Source organism: Enoplosus armatus, chromosome 4, assembly GCF_043641665.1.
Source record: "Enoplosus armatus isolate fEnoArm2 chromosome 4, fEnoArm2.hap1, whole genome shotgun sequence".
Taxonomy (NCBI): Eukaryota; Metazoa; Chordata; class Actinopteri; order Centrarchiformes; family Enoplosidae; genus Enoplosus; species Enoplosus armatus.
Window position 1 is genome coordinate 14197046 of NC_092183.1, and position 19301 is coordinate 14216346.

A 19301-nucleotide genomic window follows, 5' to 3' on the forward strand; every position below is an offset into this window, starting at 1 on the left:
TTTGCACCAGCTCCCTCTGTTGGCAATTCTTAAATACATCACTTCAGTCATTGGAGTCACCTGAGAGAAGTAGGTTAAGATGATACGGTAAGAAGTACAAGTGGGACAAAGATTTGAAGAGGCTTGTAAAAACATTTGAACTGAAAAAAAAACAGCTGTCACAAGGACGTTTGGATGTTATTCAGCACATACACTTAGATGGTGACACACTTTTGATTTCTTTCAAATGTTTTAAAGTTGGATATGAAACAGTAACTTTGAAGCTAAAGATCTCAATTGACAATGTTCATTGTTATTGATGATCTTATCCAGGGGCTTAAAGTAGCAGATATAAATTACAGTCAATGACAATCATTTTTAAGACTGCAAGTAATAATTATTAAAGTTAATGCTAAATGTTACTAGGGTGAAACGTGAAGTTTTAAAACTGCTTTAGTCTGACCAACAGTCAAATATACATGTATTTAAACATTTACAGTATGTTCGGAAACAAACTAAAGCAAGAAATAAATAAATAAATTCCCTGACAAATTATAAAATACGATCATTTCAGTCATTTTTTGCTGAGAATGGATTCCTTGTAGGAAAACATAAAGAAAACTCTTGTTCATCTCAGGTCTGATGACCAGTGCCCTGCAGTGTGTGTTTTGAGGAAAACAAAAAATGATTTAACTTCAGCTCCTGATTTGTAACAGAAGGGCTGATTCTTAGCAACAGTTTTACTGACATGCAAAACAATGAAAGAATTAATATTGACAACAAAAAGGCAACTTTCAGACAGTTTATTTACGAAACACTACTGTGATATAAATAATAGTGGTTACAACTGGTCGTCAGTACCTTGCATGATGATAGCAAAAAGGCAAAAAACGTCCATCGTCGACGAAATGTCTAAAAATCTACAAATCTAGTTCCCATTACAAAATGACATCCAAGTAGAGGTGTAATATGTACATATTTATATACACTGCTGAAGAAAAAAATCCAGTTCTTCTGTACAAAGCAACTTTTTATGATCAACTCTTGCATGATTAGGTATTATTAATAACAGCCCTATTTTCCTAAATGTTTTTAAAAAAAATAGGCATCAGGTGTTTGATACTTGGAACAAAATGTCAGTGTGGTAAACAGGAAAAATCTAAATAGTGTTCATTCATCACTTCAAGAAATGAATTAAAATCATTAGACTATAAAATACAGACGCAAGAAAATCAAAACATTCATTCGCCATCTTGTGCCAAATCTCAGCACGATGAAACTATTCGGGGTCAGTGAGTGTTTTGCTTCCACTGCTGCTTTAAGTCACACCTGTTTTCTTCGAGCCCTGTCCTCTGTTTACTTGGACATGTCAATCAGCCAGACCGTCAAGCGCCTTTGTTTTCTTTGCTGCTGCAGTGAAGTGAGTCCACTTTTGGGCGAGGACTGGTCTATGCATTCCACACATAGCAAACAACAACCTCAGAACCAGAAAAACAAAACCGCTGTCACACGTGAACTCATCGAGGTGTTCCACCTTTTAAAAAGATGCTCGTCTTCTGTCAGGGAAAGGACCACAGAAAGTTGCACATTGCCTTTATATACACAGTAAACATTAGTAAAACCCTGTATGTGTTGAGAGGGGACCGAGTAGGGTTAAAAAAACAGAAAGAAAAAAAGTAACTAACACTTGTCTTTTTGAAATGTGTCTTTCCACTCTTGCAGTTCACTGCCACTCTCAAGACTTAAGGTCCCACACAGGGAGATTGGTCCAGCTACCTCAGGTTATCCAGTTCTAATATGGCTCGGGTTCAATGCAGTTTTCCTCTTTTTCTCATCCACAGTATTAGTGCAGCAGTTCAGAGGGGTCAGAACCGAGAGGCCCAGGTCCTAGGTGCCATTGTCTGTCTGGCTGGAAGAGTCTGGAGAGGCCGCCGTTGGGGTTGCTGACTGATCTGTGCTCTGGGCTGAGGAGCCGTCTTTAGGCCAGTGGAGTCGACTCAGACTGTGATGCAGTTCATCCAGTTCGGCTGGCAGGGGGATCCCCAGCTCCTGGTTGAGGGACAGAGCTTCAAACCAGTCCTCCAGTTTCTGGAAAGGTGGACTGAGGGAGAGCGCACACAGAGGGGTTTGAGGTTAAAACCAGACTGACGAGGTTGAGAGAAAACATGAGGAAGCAATCTGGCAGCAGAGGCGTGTTGTGCAGGCAGGTCGAGGTGGCATCTGAAAGTAGTTGTTTTTCCCCCCAACTGCTTCTACAGACTCTTGAGATCAAATAACTGGCCGTCTCTCAGGGTGAAGGTGGACACATTTGAGTGAGTGATAAACACATATTTCTTTAAATGCTTGCTATGCAGCTGTTGCATTTCTCCTGATTTTGCCTTGTTCAGGTTATTAAGAAACAGTATTTTTCATAACAAATAAAGTGTCAGCTATATACATTACAATAACAGCAGGTACTCACCGGTTGTCTGGTGTGAGATCACAGCAGGCCACAGCCAGTGGAAAGAAAGCTGGTGGACAGTCTTCAGGGAGGAACTTCTCCACAAACTTGCCAACATTCAGACCAAAGTCCTGGGTCCTGGGGAGGCACTCGGGGTCTGCATAGACTTTTCCAATGATCTGGACCATGAGACAGAGGAGGCGTCAATGCATTAATAGATAGAGACACACACTTTAGAAATATCATGTTTCAGCCCATTAACTACAAGGGTGTCGACTTTGCCTGACGTCCTAGCATTTTCTAAAGAATACATATGCATTTTAGATGTGTAGAGACTTGAAACTTGCTTGGTAATCTGATATTTTGTCAAGGTTGTGTTGTCATGATCTAATAATACAGCTGGAAAGAAAAGCTGTTTTTATTATCTATTATTGCTGTTTCCCCGGAGGCTCCCACATCCAGGATTTTAGAATTGCAAAAAAGCATTGCAATCAAAAGCAGAAAATCAAAGCAGATAATCTGGTTAACATCAGCATGTTCTTACCTCACAAAGCACAATGCCAAAGGAGAAAATGTCCACCTTCTCATCATAGCGTTTACCTGAAATAACATCAAGGATAAAGTAAATGCACTCATAGACCCAAAGAATGAATAGTCCTCTGTAAAGAAAGTTGGGAATTTATTTTTTTTCTCAGTGGCTCACCATTTAGCATCTCTGGAGCCATCCAGTACGGGTTTCCCACCACAGTGTACCGCTTCTTTCGGTCGATTCGTCTCAACACCCTCTTCTTGGTGGAAGGTTTTTCAGGTGGAGGCTTAACTTTGTCCTCTACTATGAGTCGGGACAGTCCAAAGTCAGCAACGACCACAGTGTTGTCCTATTGAAAGATGACACTTAATGGTTCACTTTGAACTTGATTTAGAGCCACAGTACTTAAATGAATACGTTTCATATATAACAAAGCCTAGACTAATGTCAAGGAAATAAATATAGTAAAAGCTTGTGGAGGCTCTACTAGAATCTGCTTAAATAATGCAGTTCACATTAAACTGTAAAAAAAGATTTACAACTACTCTTGTTTATACAGACACAACTGTCTCGGCGGATCGACGGGGCAGGAAACTACTGTTACTCATAACTGAATGCATGCCAACTTTTACTCGGTTCACGAAACGCACAAATTGTTCCCACCCTTCATTCTCATTGTTGATGTATAATGGCTGGTAACATGCCATGTCACCTACCAGTTTCACCAGGCAGTTGTGAGAATTGAGGTCTCTGTGTATGATGCTCATTGTGTGAAGGTAGGCCTGAAACAAAGAGGGAAGTCAAGGAGGGTAAAATTCACACGTGAAAGAAAATTCAATTTTAGAAAGTAAAACTTTTCAGCACTATCTACACATCTTCCACGACTGATGCCATCTTTAAGCTTTCCCCTCTATGAGGTAGAATTTGGTTAAATTCATCTCATCAAATGTATTTAAAATGTTGCACTGTGCCTTTAAAATGCATGATGGTACTCTACATCAGTGTTTCCCACACTTGTTTGCTTGTGACCCAACTTATGAACACCCATAAGAGGTTGTAAGAGGTACAATTTTGTAGTATTATTATAGTATTACTTTAATACAAAATAAAACATAGTTTGTGTCACAAAACGTTGTCTTTGATCATTTACTATCCCAGTAATCCTAATGCCCACAAGGGGTCCTGTGTGTCACAGATCACATTTACACACATTTAGGCAGCTGAAAATAGCTGAAAATGTCTTTGCAAGAGCCCGACTCACCATGCCAGAAGCGATGCTCTTTGCAAAGCTCACCCTTTGCTCCCATGGAAACGGGTCCTGTTAGTCCAGAGTGAAGAAAAAAAAACAAAACAAAAGAGAGAAATGAATAGAAGCTCCCTCAGAGGCCATAATGCATAACAGGGGTGAATTCAGGATGATTGAGACATGAAAACAGTATTCAAAAGTAACAGTAAACAAAATTAAACTTCTACAAATGAAATTCAAAACTGGCCCTCCCCAACATACTTTAAACATAATTAGAGGAAAAAAACAACACTCTCCCTCTCTTCACTGGGCCGTCAGCTGTGGGAGGAGGAGAGCACAGCTCTTTAAATTTCACCTGGGAACACTTTCTACAACTTTTCTCATTCCACGTCTTGGCCAGTTGACATGCACGCTAGCCCTCTATCAATGTAGAGTTTACTTCAGGTCAGCCCCCTCCCACACCGCAAACAGCTCTTTCTGTGGCCACTGAAGGCTTTTTTTGTGCTCTACTGTGGACGAGGAAATGGAGAGGGTTAAGTGAATCAACTAGTTTAACTCACCATGTCTCTGATGAAGTCCTTCAGGGTGCCTCCCTCAATAAACTCAGTTATCAAATTGAGCCTCTTGTCCTTGTATAGCACACCGATGAACCTCAAAACGTGGGGATGATCAAGGCACCGCATTACTTTGACCTGAAGATTAGGCAGAAAGAGAGGTAGAGTAAAAAACAAGTTGACCATTACGATTGCAAGCTGATAATCTCTAATCAGTTCCCACATAGAAATTGAATCCATGAAAAAAACATTAAATACAATAAAAATCAGACTAATGTTTTCCCACAAGACTGGGGAAAAACCTCAAACTAACAAGATACAAAGAGGTAATTGTGGGAGCATGTGGCATGCTTTCAGTTGGGAGTATAATAAATCACAGCTCCATGCAGAGCCGGATGACTCTGTTTTGTCTGTGAGGAAGTGCAGGCGTCCAGCTGCAGATCACCAACCTCCTTCAGGAAAGTTTTCTGTGTCTCCTCATCACAACGGATCAGCTCCTTCATCACCATCACCTCTCCTGTGGCTTTATGAGTCACCTGTCAGTGGGATAAAAGCAACATAAGTATTACTTGAAGCCCATTGCACGAGGAAGTAAAATACATGGTGAAGAGCTGATGGCAGCTGGAGGCCGACCTTGATAGCCTGTCCGAAGAAGCCTTTTCCTAAGATCTCTCCATGGATGAGATCACATGGCCGGAAGATGCGATGAGAGCAGCTACTGGAGGATCTCAAGGATTCAGAGCGCCCAATGTCTCGTGTAATAAAAGACGGCTCTTTAGGAGAATTTGGCCCGGGTGACTTACATATGCTGTTACTGCGCCTGGAAAAGAGAGAATATGGTTAATTAAAAATTACAAAAATGATGTACACGCATCTCCTGTCATCACAGACCACAATATGTAAGCTGTAACATACCTCAAAGACCTCCTTTTCAGTGTGCCGTCATCAACCACGTCAGCTCTCTCCACAACTGCATCAGAAGGTGAGGACAGACGCATGCGGGAGGTGGCTGGGACACCCAGTTGGGTTCTTGGTGATCCCAGCCTGAGCCGGTCTAAACGCTGCCTGACTGGGTCATACTCTATGAGCAGCTGCAGCGTGTGGCTGGTGCGGTGAATGAGATCGTCCACCTAAACAACCCGAAGACAGTTAGGGCTAAAGGTTATTAAAAAGCATGACTTTTTTGCAGCAAATGTAATGCAACCTGTGTGTGAAATAATATTGAAATGCGTTAACGGAGAAACAGGATGCAGTAGGTGGGAACTTAAGAACTTAAACAATTAAAAAAAATGATGAGAGTTGGTATGCATGTAACAGTGTGAGGGTGAGGTTATGGGAATGAGCCTTTAAGTGCAGTCATTCCACATACCGTCCTCTCCCAGCTGAAGAATGTATAAATGATGGAGGTATGTGAGGAATGCCAAAAATCACATGTGCAGTTGCTGTATAATGAGAACACAGCTTTGCAAATTGCACTCAAGGAATGGACTTGCCCTTAATAGCAACGCTAATTAGCTTCATTTGAAGAATTTCCGATCACATATTCAGAGATGGGTGCAAGGTTTAAACCCACCTCCTCCTCCAGCAGCGTCCCGACAGGAAGGCCATTGATCTCCAGGATCCTGTCCCCAACATGGATGGCATTTCGCACCTCTGGACTAATAAGCATCCCTCTGACTCTGGAACAACACAGTACCAGCACTGATGTGTGAGTATTAGCACTATAGACGGAAAATACTGCTTTAAAGACAGTAGGTTGAGGAGAACTGGGCCACACTCTTACATCATATATCAATAACCACCTTTTCGTGATGTGGGACACACACACACACACACACACACACACACACACACACACACACACACACACACACACACACACACACACACACACACACACACACACACACACACACACACACACACTCACACACACTCACACACACACACACTCACAGCAGTGCCCTGCTATTTAGCAAACCTACAATCAGTCCTACGTAAAGCATTACTCATGCTGAACAGAGATCAGCCTCCATCAGGTCCCACTTACTCTTTGACTTGAACACTGGCCGAGCCGTTGACGTCCCTCAACACTGAGACGGAGAGGCCCCTCTTGCCGTTGGCCGCAGAGGGCATCGAGATGAGGGTCACCGTGTGGGGCAGGGAGTCTAGGACTGAGTCGTGTGAACGCTTTTCCAACATGGGTGTAAGGACCACCTGCTTGTAGCACTTTCCACTGCACGCAACAGAACAGGGGGTGAATCATGCATGTGCTTGTTGTTAAGTTACTGTTCAAAAAATGATAATAACGAACATTTATGACTGAACTTGAGGACATGTTGTACAATTACTTATTTTATTTTGATGGTGTATAAACAACTTTACGACTTTTAATATCACAAATAATTAGCCTACATGTTGAGACTAGCGTTTAAAGTATGTTAACCCAACAAGTGTTACGGCAAAAAGTGGTGCATGTGCTCCCAACGCCTTCAAAGCCAACAGTGTCAATATTGCAAAATTGTTAAAAAATCCTTTGTTGGTGACTTACCAGTAGAGTTTTGATCGCTCGACTAAAGCGTAGGTATCCCTGTCCTCGATCACCACCTTGCAGCTCAGACAGACAAAGCACTCAGGGTGATACTTGTGTTCTCCAGCCACCTGGAACCACAAACGTGTGCTGATCTTCAAAACATTCAAGCGACTCGAAGCAGAGAAAAGTGATGTGCTGACGGCAAGGCTGCTGTCCTGTTCTGTTCTGCTTTGCTCGTCAGAGATGAGTGTGTTGTTTTCTACCCTCCTCCTGCTGTGAGCGGTGACACAGTTGTAACACCTGCTTTACTCTCACACTGTCTGGAATCTGCTATGATGTCACCTGCCTCTACAGGTCTGAGCCACTCGTCTCGCTGATGTTCTTGCTTTGAACCATCTGAAACCAGCTCACAGTCTGTCAAGTGCTTTCTCTCTCATTAACACTGCCTCACTGATTTCCCTTTCTGAGATTTGACTTACACTCCCACTCCTGCTTTTTACTTCTCATGCAAGATGAGATAATGTGTCCGTCTCTTCAGCAAACAGGCCATCTAATTATGCACAAAAAAATTTGACTTCAGGATCAATTATGAACTTCAAATGTTAAGACTACATTTTAAATGTGGTTCAGTGGAAATTCTACTCATGCACTTGAGTGATGTGTTGCGATAAAGTGCGGCAGGAAAAAAATGCATAATTACAAGAAGGTTTTCTTTAATAGAGATTGCAATAGCATTGACCCAGGAATTATTTTGAAATATAGTATGTGTGCCAATTCCATAAGACATACCAACAGTATAATATAGTAATCTTAATGGTATACAGTATTTTCAGTTTGTAAATAAGACATTAAAATACTTAACCGTTTAATACCAACAGAAAATTATGCCAATTAAAAGAGTTATTTTCTTTTTCTGAAATGATCCCGAAGCCGTTTTATCCATTTATCATTCGATCATTTCAGATCTGATTTCGAATCCCAAATCAGAAAACAAATAACGGGCTGTTTTTCCTTGTTTTGTTTTTGTTCTGAAGTAAAAAATAGAACATGAGAAAATGGGATATTTGTCGTCTTCCAAGTTATTGACTTTTTTTCCTGCATGAGCCTGTGAGAAGGTCTGATGCACTTACACTCATTAGTTTCCTCCTCCATTTCCTTTGTGCATAGCATTGTGGGAGAATGTCCATCAACAGCACACTTAAAATGTTTTGTTATCAAACGAGCTGTTTTGAGTATACTTAATTTAGTCACTCTGCTGTGAATACATAACATACTCACAACCTGCTTAGAGTCAGTATGTAGTATGGATTTGGGACACAGCTACAGAATCACTCTTTAGTTATCTGCAATTTAAAGACATGTTGAATCCCATATTTTTTTCCCACATTTGCCACAGCCCTGACTCAGTGAGTCAATGCCGGGAAAGGGTTCCCTGCTGTTACAGAGAAATTAGACCTGTGTGACATCTCCAGAGTCTGTCTGTAACTCCCTGCCTTCAAGCCAAGAACTGAACCTTCACCACTGAGCGCAGTCACAACCTGCCTCGAGCTTCAACAGCTTCAATAGAGCTGTACAAACTTGTCAAAACAAGATCAACGTGAAAAACAATTCAGAAGGTCTCATTTTGGAGAGGTAGAAACTGTAAAACTGGGCAGCAAAAGCAGATGAATTACATGAAATGCTCATCAAAAGCAATGCATTAAAATACAACAACCATGTTCAACCAATCAATAAACTAACAAATAATTAAAACCAGGACAAAAACAATAGTGTTCTGGACTTGAATGCCTAACAAGCAGCAGCAGCTCTGCATGACCCTCCTCTGCTGATGGCCCACAATGATTCTCTTTCTGGCTGAGAGGCTGCGGTGCCAAATCAGCTCTGCCAAAAACACTTGGCTTCACTGGCTGATGAAGCAGGATGCCAATACTAAATAGAAGGAGTCCATTGTGTGTGTTGCTTGGTGGCAAAAAGAAAAACTTCAGTCTGGCTCCATGTTAGACAAGTGACCCCGGTCGTGAGCAGCAAGAGCTGCTGCCACTCTGAATTTCATGTTTCAACTTGTAGATACTAAATCAAAGCTGGCTGACGTTTGGATTAAATTCAGCATACACCAGTTTCTCTGCTGCCAGATTTGACTTTTACTGTTATTTCTTGGTTACTTTAAATCTATCTTGACTCAGTGTATCATTGTTACATTATAAGATATGGTTCAAAGGTGTATTGCCCTCTACATTTGACTGAACCCTGTTTAAAGAAGTTTCTTTAGAAAATCTGACAGCATGTGTCAGTAAAATTACACTTTGAAATTGACAGCTAACTTGCCAAAACCTGACAAAGACAAAAGGTGAGATTTCCTTTAAAGTAACTTTTGCTGAACTGTGGCTACCATTAGGGCATAATGGTAAATGCTAAAATATAGTGTAACATTAGCACAAGTACAAAAGAGTCTGAGTGAACTGGCTCAGTAATGTCAGTTACATGGCAATATCTGGCTACGGTTTACTAACATTAGCTGATAAGCTAGGCTGTAGCAGCAAAATCCCTGACAGTACTGAATTGATCAAGGTTGCATCAAACTTTTAATTTGTAGAGGAAAGAATGTGTTATTTCTTCTTTCTAAAGTGACATAGTATTATTTCAACAACAGACACTTGATGTCTGAAAACCCATCAGTACAGTTGATGATATGAGTGGTGGACTGTGGGTAACATCTACAGAGCCACCTCACCACAGAGGACTGAACATGACAGGCTCCAAAACCACCTCATGTTCTAGCGTCTTCCCACTAGATCCTCTGTGTACTTGGGGAAGTGAACTGTGGAGAACTTCTGTATAGAGAGGGAACATAAAGGGGCCTCAAGGGGGGAATTCACAAGTGAGGTCTAGAGCCCAATGTGCAATGTTCAGCAGCAGCCAATGTAAAGTATCACTCATCTGTAAATGTAATAATCGGCACAACCCCCCCCCCCCCCCCACCTTTTAATGCATGTTAGTATTAATCTGGAGCAGTGGGGAGAGAGTATTGACACGCTCTGTGGGCATTCTGGTATTATTTAAGTAGAGGAGGAAATTGTTGGCAATTGTTGTAATACGATCACGACAAGGCAGACTTTGAAAGCCTGGCTTCACATGTAGCAACAGTGGTCTAATAGTCTTAACCCAGTGTTGGGCTTTGTTAGACTGAAACCTCACGCAAGCTGAAAAACAACAAGTCTAAAAGAAAATAGCCGGCTAACAGCCTGGTAGGTTGTAATGCTCAAAATAAAAAATCTTAAATAGAAGGAAACTGCAGGGACAACTCTGGTATTTTTACATCTTTAACACTAGTGGGGCAAAAAAAACAGCATGCCATGTTAGCATTAAGAAAGTCCTTCAGCATTTGAATATAGCACTTCCATAAAGTTGGGAGACTTGCAAGAGATGAATGGTCATAATAGAATATCGATAACAAAGATATCGAAGACATGCTGACTTTTAGTCCCTTGTATGGCTAAGAAACCCTGGATCCTACATTTCCCATAATGCTTGACAGTGCCTTTTGTTACATCATTGCCGCCTGGTAAATGCCCACATCTTACACATGCTACGCTCCCAGTTTGTAACTGTCTGTTCTAAACATGTAGTCTTCAGGCCAAGAAGGTCACATGTCACATGTTTATAAAGATGGACGACATGACAGCTCCCTAAAAAGTGGTGGCTGACAGCAGTATAGGTCCTAAACTCCGCCCCTCCATGTTAGCGGATGGGACATGTGCCAAACTAAAAACTCAAAGTACACGTCACATTTTTCTCAAAGATGGTTTCTGTTATTTTAGGTATCTGGTGTTTATGTTCGTTTTTCTGATAAGTTTGGTTTTAATTAGTTATTTGATGCTACAGAAATGGGGAGAAATGTCATGATTGACAGCTGAGATTAACTGTGGTGTGCTCACGATTGGGTCGGGCGGGTGTATGGGCGGGACCTTGCACCGCGGCTCCACTCAACAATCACCACTGCGCAGACTCTGGCTCCAAATGAAATCAGCAGCGGAAGATGGCAGCCCCCGTATCCTGGATATTTTGGCTCATTTTTGTACAGTGGGAGGAAGTGGAGACGCGTCGTCCATCTTTATATACAGTCTATGGTTTTCACAGGCTGGATGGTACTTTGACAACAAAACTCAGTAAGGTTCCCCTTTAATCTTAATTAACAATTGCAGTTGATTAGGGTTTGGTTCGGATGGAACTAGTTTATAAACCTTTATGTCAATCCATCCAACAGTCCAAAGTTTTGGACCGACGGACTGACATTGCCTATAAATCTTGTGACAAAGGGTAAAAAGTGTTGAACATTACGTGCAGCAGACTTACCATGGCAGGTCCAGTCATGAGCAGAGAGCAACCATGACAGAGCTCTCCAAACTTCTCCCAGTAGTGTTTGCGACAGTACAGCTTGCCATCCTTCTCGTAGTACCAGTTAGTCAGGTGGTCACAGCACACAGAACACCTGAGAGGACAAAAACAGTCTTGGTCACGTTTGCACAGAATAAAGTGGATGAAGAGAGAAGAATGAAGAGATGAAGGCTTTTTCAACTGGAAAGCAATCATCTTCAAGGCAGAGGCTCTAAAGCCTGGCGCATTATTTCAAAGACCTGTTGATAATGTGAGAGGTATGTGGGTCAGCTCAGAAAGATCCTACTCTGTGTCGCCACTCTGTCTCGTACAGGTTAACATGAGCAACTTGCATGTGAAGCAAGTGCTGAAACAAAATGAAGACAGAATGAGATAAGAGCTAAGAGCCACACACACACACTGAGGGAAAAAAAAGACTTTTATAGTATGGTAAGACTTAAAGACTTAAATTTGAACCATCACCCAAACTAGGTAACCTATCTGTAAATTTTTTCTAAACCCATTCCTCATATTACATACAGTACATTACATGCCAGCGTCAAATAATTAAAGAGAGCTCGTCTGGAAACTATAAATCATACTGCTGAACACAACACTTTCAACTCTGGGGGAACACTAGCTGGGGGCATGTTCCCGACAACAATGACAACGTGTACTTTTCTCTTAACAAGTAACAAGTGTAGGGCACAGTAAATACCTTTTTCCTGAGATGTTCCAGGTCTTGCACATGTGCTGTTTTTTGTGCAGTGTTATAGTGTAAGAAAAGATAGCACAAAGAGTTGTTCTTCTTTTTAGAAATCTGGCAGGCCTTTGCAGATGGTGGATACAGGGAACGTTTGGGTATAAGCCTCGGTGCACTACCAATTAGGCGGCCAAATACTTTGCCAATTTTCAGCACCTTAATAGGATCCAGTTGTTTGAGGGAGAACTGCACTACCACTTTGACAACAACCTATAGAGCCTGTTAAAACAGGGGCAAAGTCCTCGGATCATCTGGTTGTTTATTGTGCTTGCAGTTTTTTTTTTGCTTGCAGTTACTTAACAAAATTCTCATTGTGCATTTTCTTGTCTAGACTCATAATCAGATTCAGAAATACTTAATTGATCCCCGGGGTGAATGTAAATAATGACAAGGCATCCTGTTAGCCTTGTGGTCAAAGGTGGAAACCATATAACTAACATCCTCGGCTCAGTCAAGGACCTTGATCACATTGTATGCCATCAATCTTTCTCCCCTTTTTCACCTACTGTCGACTGTCTAAGGTGAAATGCTACAAAAATAACAGATTTTAAAAAGGCAAATATTAAGAAATTGTCATACATAATTCCACCTTCTTGCATAATAATACTCCAACCGCTGATCGATCCAAGCTGTAACCTCAGAGGATGATTGGTAAATTAAGGGGACATTTCTGGCTGCTACTTCGGGACAAAATGTTCAGAGTGAGGAATGCTAAAGTTGCTAGCAGACTGGAAAGCACCTGCAGGCTATGAGCGTTCCCTGAACAAGCTGCACTGGTTCTGCAAAATGGTGGCAGCAGGTTCGACTGCCAGAATACAATCAAGGATGAACTGCTCTGTCAGAGATTAGGTTACTGAAACGTCTGCAGCCCTGGGTTTTTTTTTTCTGCTGTTGCTGTGTTCAGACTTTGCAAATCCTCTGACTGTTTTGTTTTGGTTTCAAAGTAATTTGAGTGAGGATGCTGAAAGAGACTTAAGACTGAGGCAAAGAAGTGCAGACAAATGAATCATAATAGATGACGTGTGTTGCTACTGTTTGGATGTTATTTTGCAATTGAATAAGAGCACCTTTTCACAGGACTGATTTCAGGAATAAACAAGAGTAACATAGCAGGTGTGATGCAATACACAGGTTGCTTTCAGGAATGACTGCAATAATAAACTTTCAACTGACACTGTACTGACTTCCTGGTTAACAACTGCTGATGCTTTTGCCTTTCTGGAAAATGATCTCTGAATGCTCACATTCTTATGTGTATGATGATATTAAGAATATCACGCTTACATCTTATGCAACATATTCAAGCATGGAAGATTAAATGACAAGTGAGAAATATTACTTTGAGTGGGAATGTGGTTTTTATGCACTTTTAATCTTTGGGTGAAGCGCTGGCAGCAGCCTTCAGCTGAGCCTCATGCATCACGTTGCTCTCCACACTGCAGGTAGAGTTGATCCAGGCTTATTGACTTTGGCGAAGATTCCACATATTTCAGAGTTTTCTGGCATTAGTTAAGAAGGAGTCGTCTTATAGAGGGAAGACCACATGTTTGTGTCTTTTGTGGGGAGAAAAGTGGAAAGCGGGGGGAGCACTGGTTGTGACGCAGGGGATACGTTCCATCTTTAACATCCATGTTACTGCACTTATAACATGAATAATGTGAGGACACAAGCAGTCTGTTCTACAGGCCAGTTCAGACCAAAGATTCACAACGAGACAAAACTGTTGCAGTGGTGTAAACTGTCCCGTTTCAGCTCGACTCAAGCCGGCTGATGAAGTTGCCAGTGGCCGGTTTTAGAACGTAAGGCACGTCACCTGTTTCAACAGCCAATCAGTTTGTAGCAAAGTCAACTGGTCAAGTCAGTTACAAACTGTCAGCTGGTCGAGTTTTGGACGGATAAAAGAGAAGATCACCTCAACAATTTTTTTGAGGAACAGCTGTATCAGTATGACAGAAAGCTTAAAATTAGATCAAGCAACACAAAAAGCCTGCAGTCAGAAGTACAGAGAGTCGATGCTATGGAGACGATACACTGTCCAATCTAGTTGCATTGGTGTAAACAGGCAGGTTTCAAAACGTTGCACACCAGCGGACTGCAAGCAGTTTCAAGTTTAAACTTGTCTGGTTGCAAAACTTCTGAACTGGCTTTAAGAATGAACATGAGGTCAGTGTGATAATGACTCAACCTGACTCATCACACTGTGACATGATGAGGGGAAGCAGAGCTGAAAGTTTGCTGAGGTAAAGATGGCATGAGTGATGGTAGCTGTGCTGCTGTGGCCACACGTCTGATCTGTGTGTGAAAGATGTCACACAGTCTTGGATGCAGAACTACACTAAAGTTTTTTTTATGTTTATGATTCTGTTTTAAAAACGGGGCCCTATTGTTTAAATAATTTGTAAAGCTTTGTAAAATTTTGCTATTGGCCTGTGCCTCAAAAATCAAGCTACAGCACACACAACAGTACTGGTAAGGTCAGTATCAATATTACCTTGCTATACCATTGCACAAGGAAGAGAAAGACTTGTGAGAAGTGCAACTGGTATGACATTCAGTATCTGTCCAGGTGTGGCAGGAAAAACAAAAACTTCCACCGTGTCCGCTTTACTCTGAACAAAAAGCATTCCAAGACAAAACCAGCTGATAAACGATAATTATTGTCCATTATGTCCCTGTAATATATCAAGATTGAGTGATGTAAGGGTGCTTATAAAAACACCTGACTTCCTTCTGTGCGTGCTGGTGAATGGGGGGCGGGCACGCTCAGGTGGTTCTTCAATGAACAATGCAATGGTCCTGCCTGCACAAACACTACAAAGTAAACATTACTCATTTCCTTAAATCCACATTCCTGCTGGAGTGTATTCCTTTTTGGAGTCTGGAGTGAAGACAGTAAGAGAGGGACCTTAAGTTGTGGCTTTTAAGACCTGAAGAGGGAGTGTTTCACTTTTAAAAGGGACCTTATCTGAGGGTGTGTGACCAAATGTTCTCCACAACACCCTTTCAAAAAGGAGCGGAGAGTGACGGTTATTTCTCCATTCATATCATAACAACAGTGCATTATTAATGTAATAAGGCTCAGACCACATGCCAATAATAATAACTTAAGACAAGACAAAGAACTATTGGACCAGAGCAGCAAAACACAATTATTTTCATTCTGCAGATTATTTTCTCAGTTTGATTAGTTGTTTGTTTATGATGAAATTTAGTGTATTGAAACAGCTCATTTTATCCAACACACAGTTCAAAACCCAAAATATTCAGTTAACTATCAGAATAGCTGTAGATTCAGGTCAATTTATCAATGAATCAACTTTACGTTTTTTCTGTACTGCATTCGATTTAAGATTTAGGATACACAGGACATAAGAGGTGGCACCAAAAAGTAAAAGAAGCAAATTTCTCATGTGTTTGCAATTTCATATTTCACTGCAGAAAAATGAAATGAGGGTAGATCAAGGACACTAAATATAACAGCATCCTGTATTGTAAAAAGATATGAAACATAATCCTCTTTTTGTGGCCAAGTATGATAATAATATCTGCAGCTCTTCCAGTAACGTACAAGATAAGAAATATCCAGCTTTCTTTTGGGGGGAAAAACAAAGGATTCAGCAGTCAGTGTCTGAGACAGCGGACTCACACCTCTGAATCGTCGTCTAGGAATGCAGAACACAGCAGCAGAGTGGAACGTGCCACTACCTATAGGCCTCAATAACACTGCCAGGTTTACTGGAACAAGAGCGACGTCAGCTTGTAAGAATGTTACATAAGGTGGAGGTACATGGAGGGCAGACTGGCAGCATGTGGACAATAGACAATAGGAACACCACAGGGGGTCTCGCATTAACGAGGACATTTTATTTTTGCTGTACTATTTTCTTTAGGAGTTGCGAGATTTATGCCTTAAAGCAACATAACTATATCGTAAAAAATGTGAGTGTCAAATTACTGCAGTGTGGAGATACAGATGGGTGACAAATTAAAAGGAAAACCCAACATGAAGTGTCTTAGTATGGAGTCAGGCCACCACAAGCCTCCAGAACAGCTTCAGTGCTCCTTGCCAAGTCTGTGGAACTCTACTGGACTGATGAACACCAATCCTCCACAAGTTATTCCCTCATTTATATATACCACCTTTATTTAATCAGGTAGTCTCATTGAGCAGATAGACAGAAAAACAAAAATAGCCAGACATGACAAAAGGACAAACAGCATCAACATTACTAAATAAATTTGAAGGTTGTCTTCAGTGAGCCCTGGTGCACTGAAGTTTTTCCTTTAATTTTTCCCCTGTCTCTATCTCAAGCTGCAGCACATTGAGATGACAATGACAACACTGCAGTCTTCCTACACACACAAATATCTAATATCTCCAATTTACATAGAGTGTAACTGAAGACGTTTCAGACAAAGGTTACGCAAGGAAGGAGGAAGCTAAATGAATGTGAGGGAGTATAAAAGTACAAAGGGAGGGAGAGGATCAGTAACACAGCTGTGTCAGGAACTTTGCCTCGGAGATGATACAAGGAGCTGCATGCGTTACTGAAGAGTCAGTGTTTGGAAAGAGTGAAATCCCAGGTCATGTAAGGACAATGTGCTGCTGCATACTGAAAACTTCAAGAGAGCTATTTCAGTTGTCAGACACAGTCAGCATTAAATGTATTCTATTCTTAAGGCTTTCTGGACATGCCAGAAGTCATCCAGAGCCAGACTCCAGTCATAAAAACCAAAGGATTTTTGGATATACTCTACAGTATGTGGCTTCTGAGAAAAAGCCACATTCACATATTCGGGCACACGGTTCTTAATCATCTGTGTTATTAAGTTAGTGTCAAATTAGGCAGAGTGACTATTGAACGCACACTCTTTTCATTAAAAATGCAGCTGTGATCCTGCGGTCAGTTCAAACCTCACGTGACAAAAATCTGAGCCATCTTTTCTCCCCTGAGAACAAGTGAATGTTATAGTTAACCAAGGGGAAACCCTATGAGTGTTATATCATGCTGGCATGTACAGTATGCGGGTCTCCAGCCACAGGTTCACTGCCCCACACAGAGATATCTCACTATGGGGCAGTGACCTGTGAAAGGCAGGGAGCTCACATTAACTCCAGTGTGGCAATCATTAAGCCTCAGAGCAGAGGCAGAGAGAGCCTGGACAAAGTCCTCCAGGACTGTCGGACCATCACACTGACCAATCTGTATTCAAGGACCTGGACCGTCCCCACGCAGGGGTCTGTCAGCTGTAACAGTGGCAGGAATGACATCCTACATGGTGCACTTTGCAGCAGAGAGGCACGAAAACAATGGTGAATTGTTAAAAACAGATCTAAGCCCATGTTTAGGCTACAAGACAGAAGCTTCTGGGATGATCCACAAGGTCATTTGTAAGTTCACCCAAACAGAGAAAGCAGCCAGCATGTTGACCAACAGAAAAAACATGTGACAATGTCAATGCAAACTGTTCCCCCTCTTCTTTCTATGAAAACAAAGCATTCACTTATCAGACTGTGACTGACAAAACTGTGCTCGGTACAGTACAGAGGGTGCTTGCAGGCGCGTGTAAAGTCATAAACTGGAACACTTACTGAAAGCAGGCGTTGTGCCAGGTGTCCTTGAGGACTTTCGTGTGAAACGAGTCCTGGATTTTCTCTCCACATCCCGCACAGTAACAATCACCTGTACCTGTAAGAAATGAGAGTCTGCTCTTAAAACTGGAGCCGCACTGGAGGTTTAAAATGGGTAAAACCGTTCAAGCTGAGTCAAACTGAGGCAACAACAGGTCTACTCGACGTTACACTGAAACTGTGAAAACGTATGTTGTATTAACGATAAGACCACAGCGGACACAATGTAAACTCTCCTCGATATTAAGTTACAAACTGAGATATTCCTCACCTTCTGGTCCCTCCATCTGCTTTCCGAGAGTGTCGTCGATATTCAAACCCCGTTTACAAACTCTTCATAGTGGAGCAGGAGAGCTGAGATGCGCCGCTTCAGAGTTTCATTCCTCCCCCGTCGTCCAACCAGGACTCCCGACTATGAATACGATAGGGACAAAAAACACACACACACACAAATCCCTTTAATTCTCCACAGAGAAAAAAAAAAAGAAACCACACTCCTCCTGGACGACAGAGCTGCTTTCTTGCCGCTGGCAGGATAACTGACGTAATGCAGGCTACAAATTCCTGTACGGAGAGCGGAAGGGCTCAACTGCAGCACCTGGAAGCAGGAGAAAACTGAGGTTTGGCCCCAAACTGGAAGAGAACAACAGTGGCGCCACCTGCTGCCAGAATGACCGCACTGCACACTCTCTGTAGTAAACAGCATGCGTTATCAATAATAACGTCTTAAGGTCTTACAGAGCACATTTAAATAATAATAATTTTTTTATCATTATATATCTTTAACGCTGTGAATATTGTTTTATTTAGGTAGAGGTTATCAATAGTTTTCCCCTAGACAGTGACAGCTTGAAGAGTGTCAGAAAATGTGGAAGAGAGAGAGCGAGGGGATGACATGCAACACATGTCATGAAGACTCAGCCTTAATGGCACTAATAGCTACTATATATATATATATATATATATATATAATACCAGGTGAGCTAACGGGGCGCCCCAAGTTGGGAAAATCTATGAAGAAGCAACAGCTGGACACCATAGTGCAGCAGTTCGAGAGAAGTTTCAAGCTCACCCATGAATATTAAGCTGCGTTTCCACTGCAGGAACTCTCCCCAGGGACTAGGAACCTTTGGAGAAACTCAATGTGTTTCCACTGCAGGGCCTAGGGTCTAAATTAAGTACCTGGTAGGCCTAAATCCAACCACTCCCTCCTATAACCCCTTTCTATTCCCCGCCCATCTCCTCACCTGT

General features: G+C 41.7%; 1 protein-coding gene across 1 annotated transcript; it reads right to left on the reverse strand.

Annotated features, from left to right (window-relative positions):
* Positions 1-767: 767 nt before the first annotated feature.
* Positions 768-18564, reverse strand: limk2 (LIM domain kinase 2). The gene is made up of 16 exons (XM_070905145.1): positions 18322-18564; positions 18012-18108; positions 11635-11770; positions 7300-7409; positions 6799-6984; positions 6322-6427; positions 5664-5878; positions 5382-5568; positions 5198-5284; positions 4755-4886; positions 4210-4266; positions 3665-3730; positions 3123-3297; positions 2964-3019; positions 2441-2598; positions 768-2080 (listed from the first exon to the last, which is right to left on the reverse strand). Exons 1-16 carry the CDS (start codon positions 18335-18337, stop codon positions 1867-1869), a joined length of 1998 nt encoding a protein of 665 aa, XP_070761246.1. The 5' UTR covers positions 18338-18564; the 3' UTR covers positions 768-1866.
* Between the last annotated feature and the right edge of the window lie 737 nt (positions 18565-19301).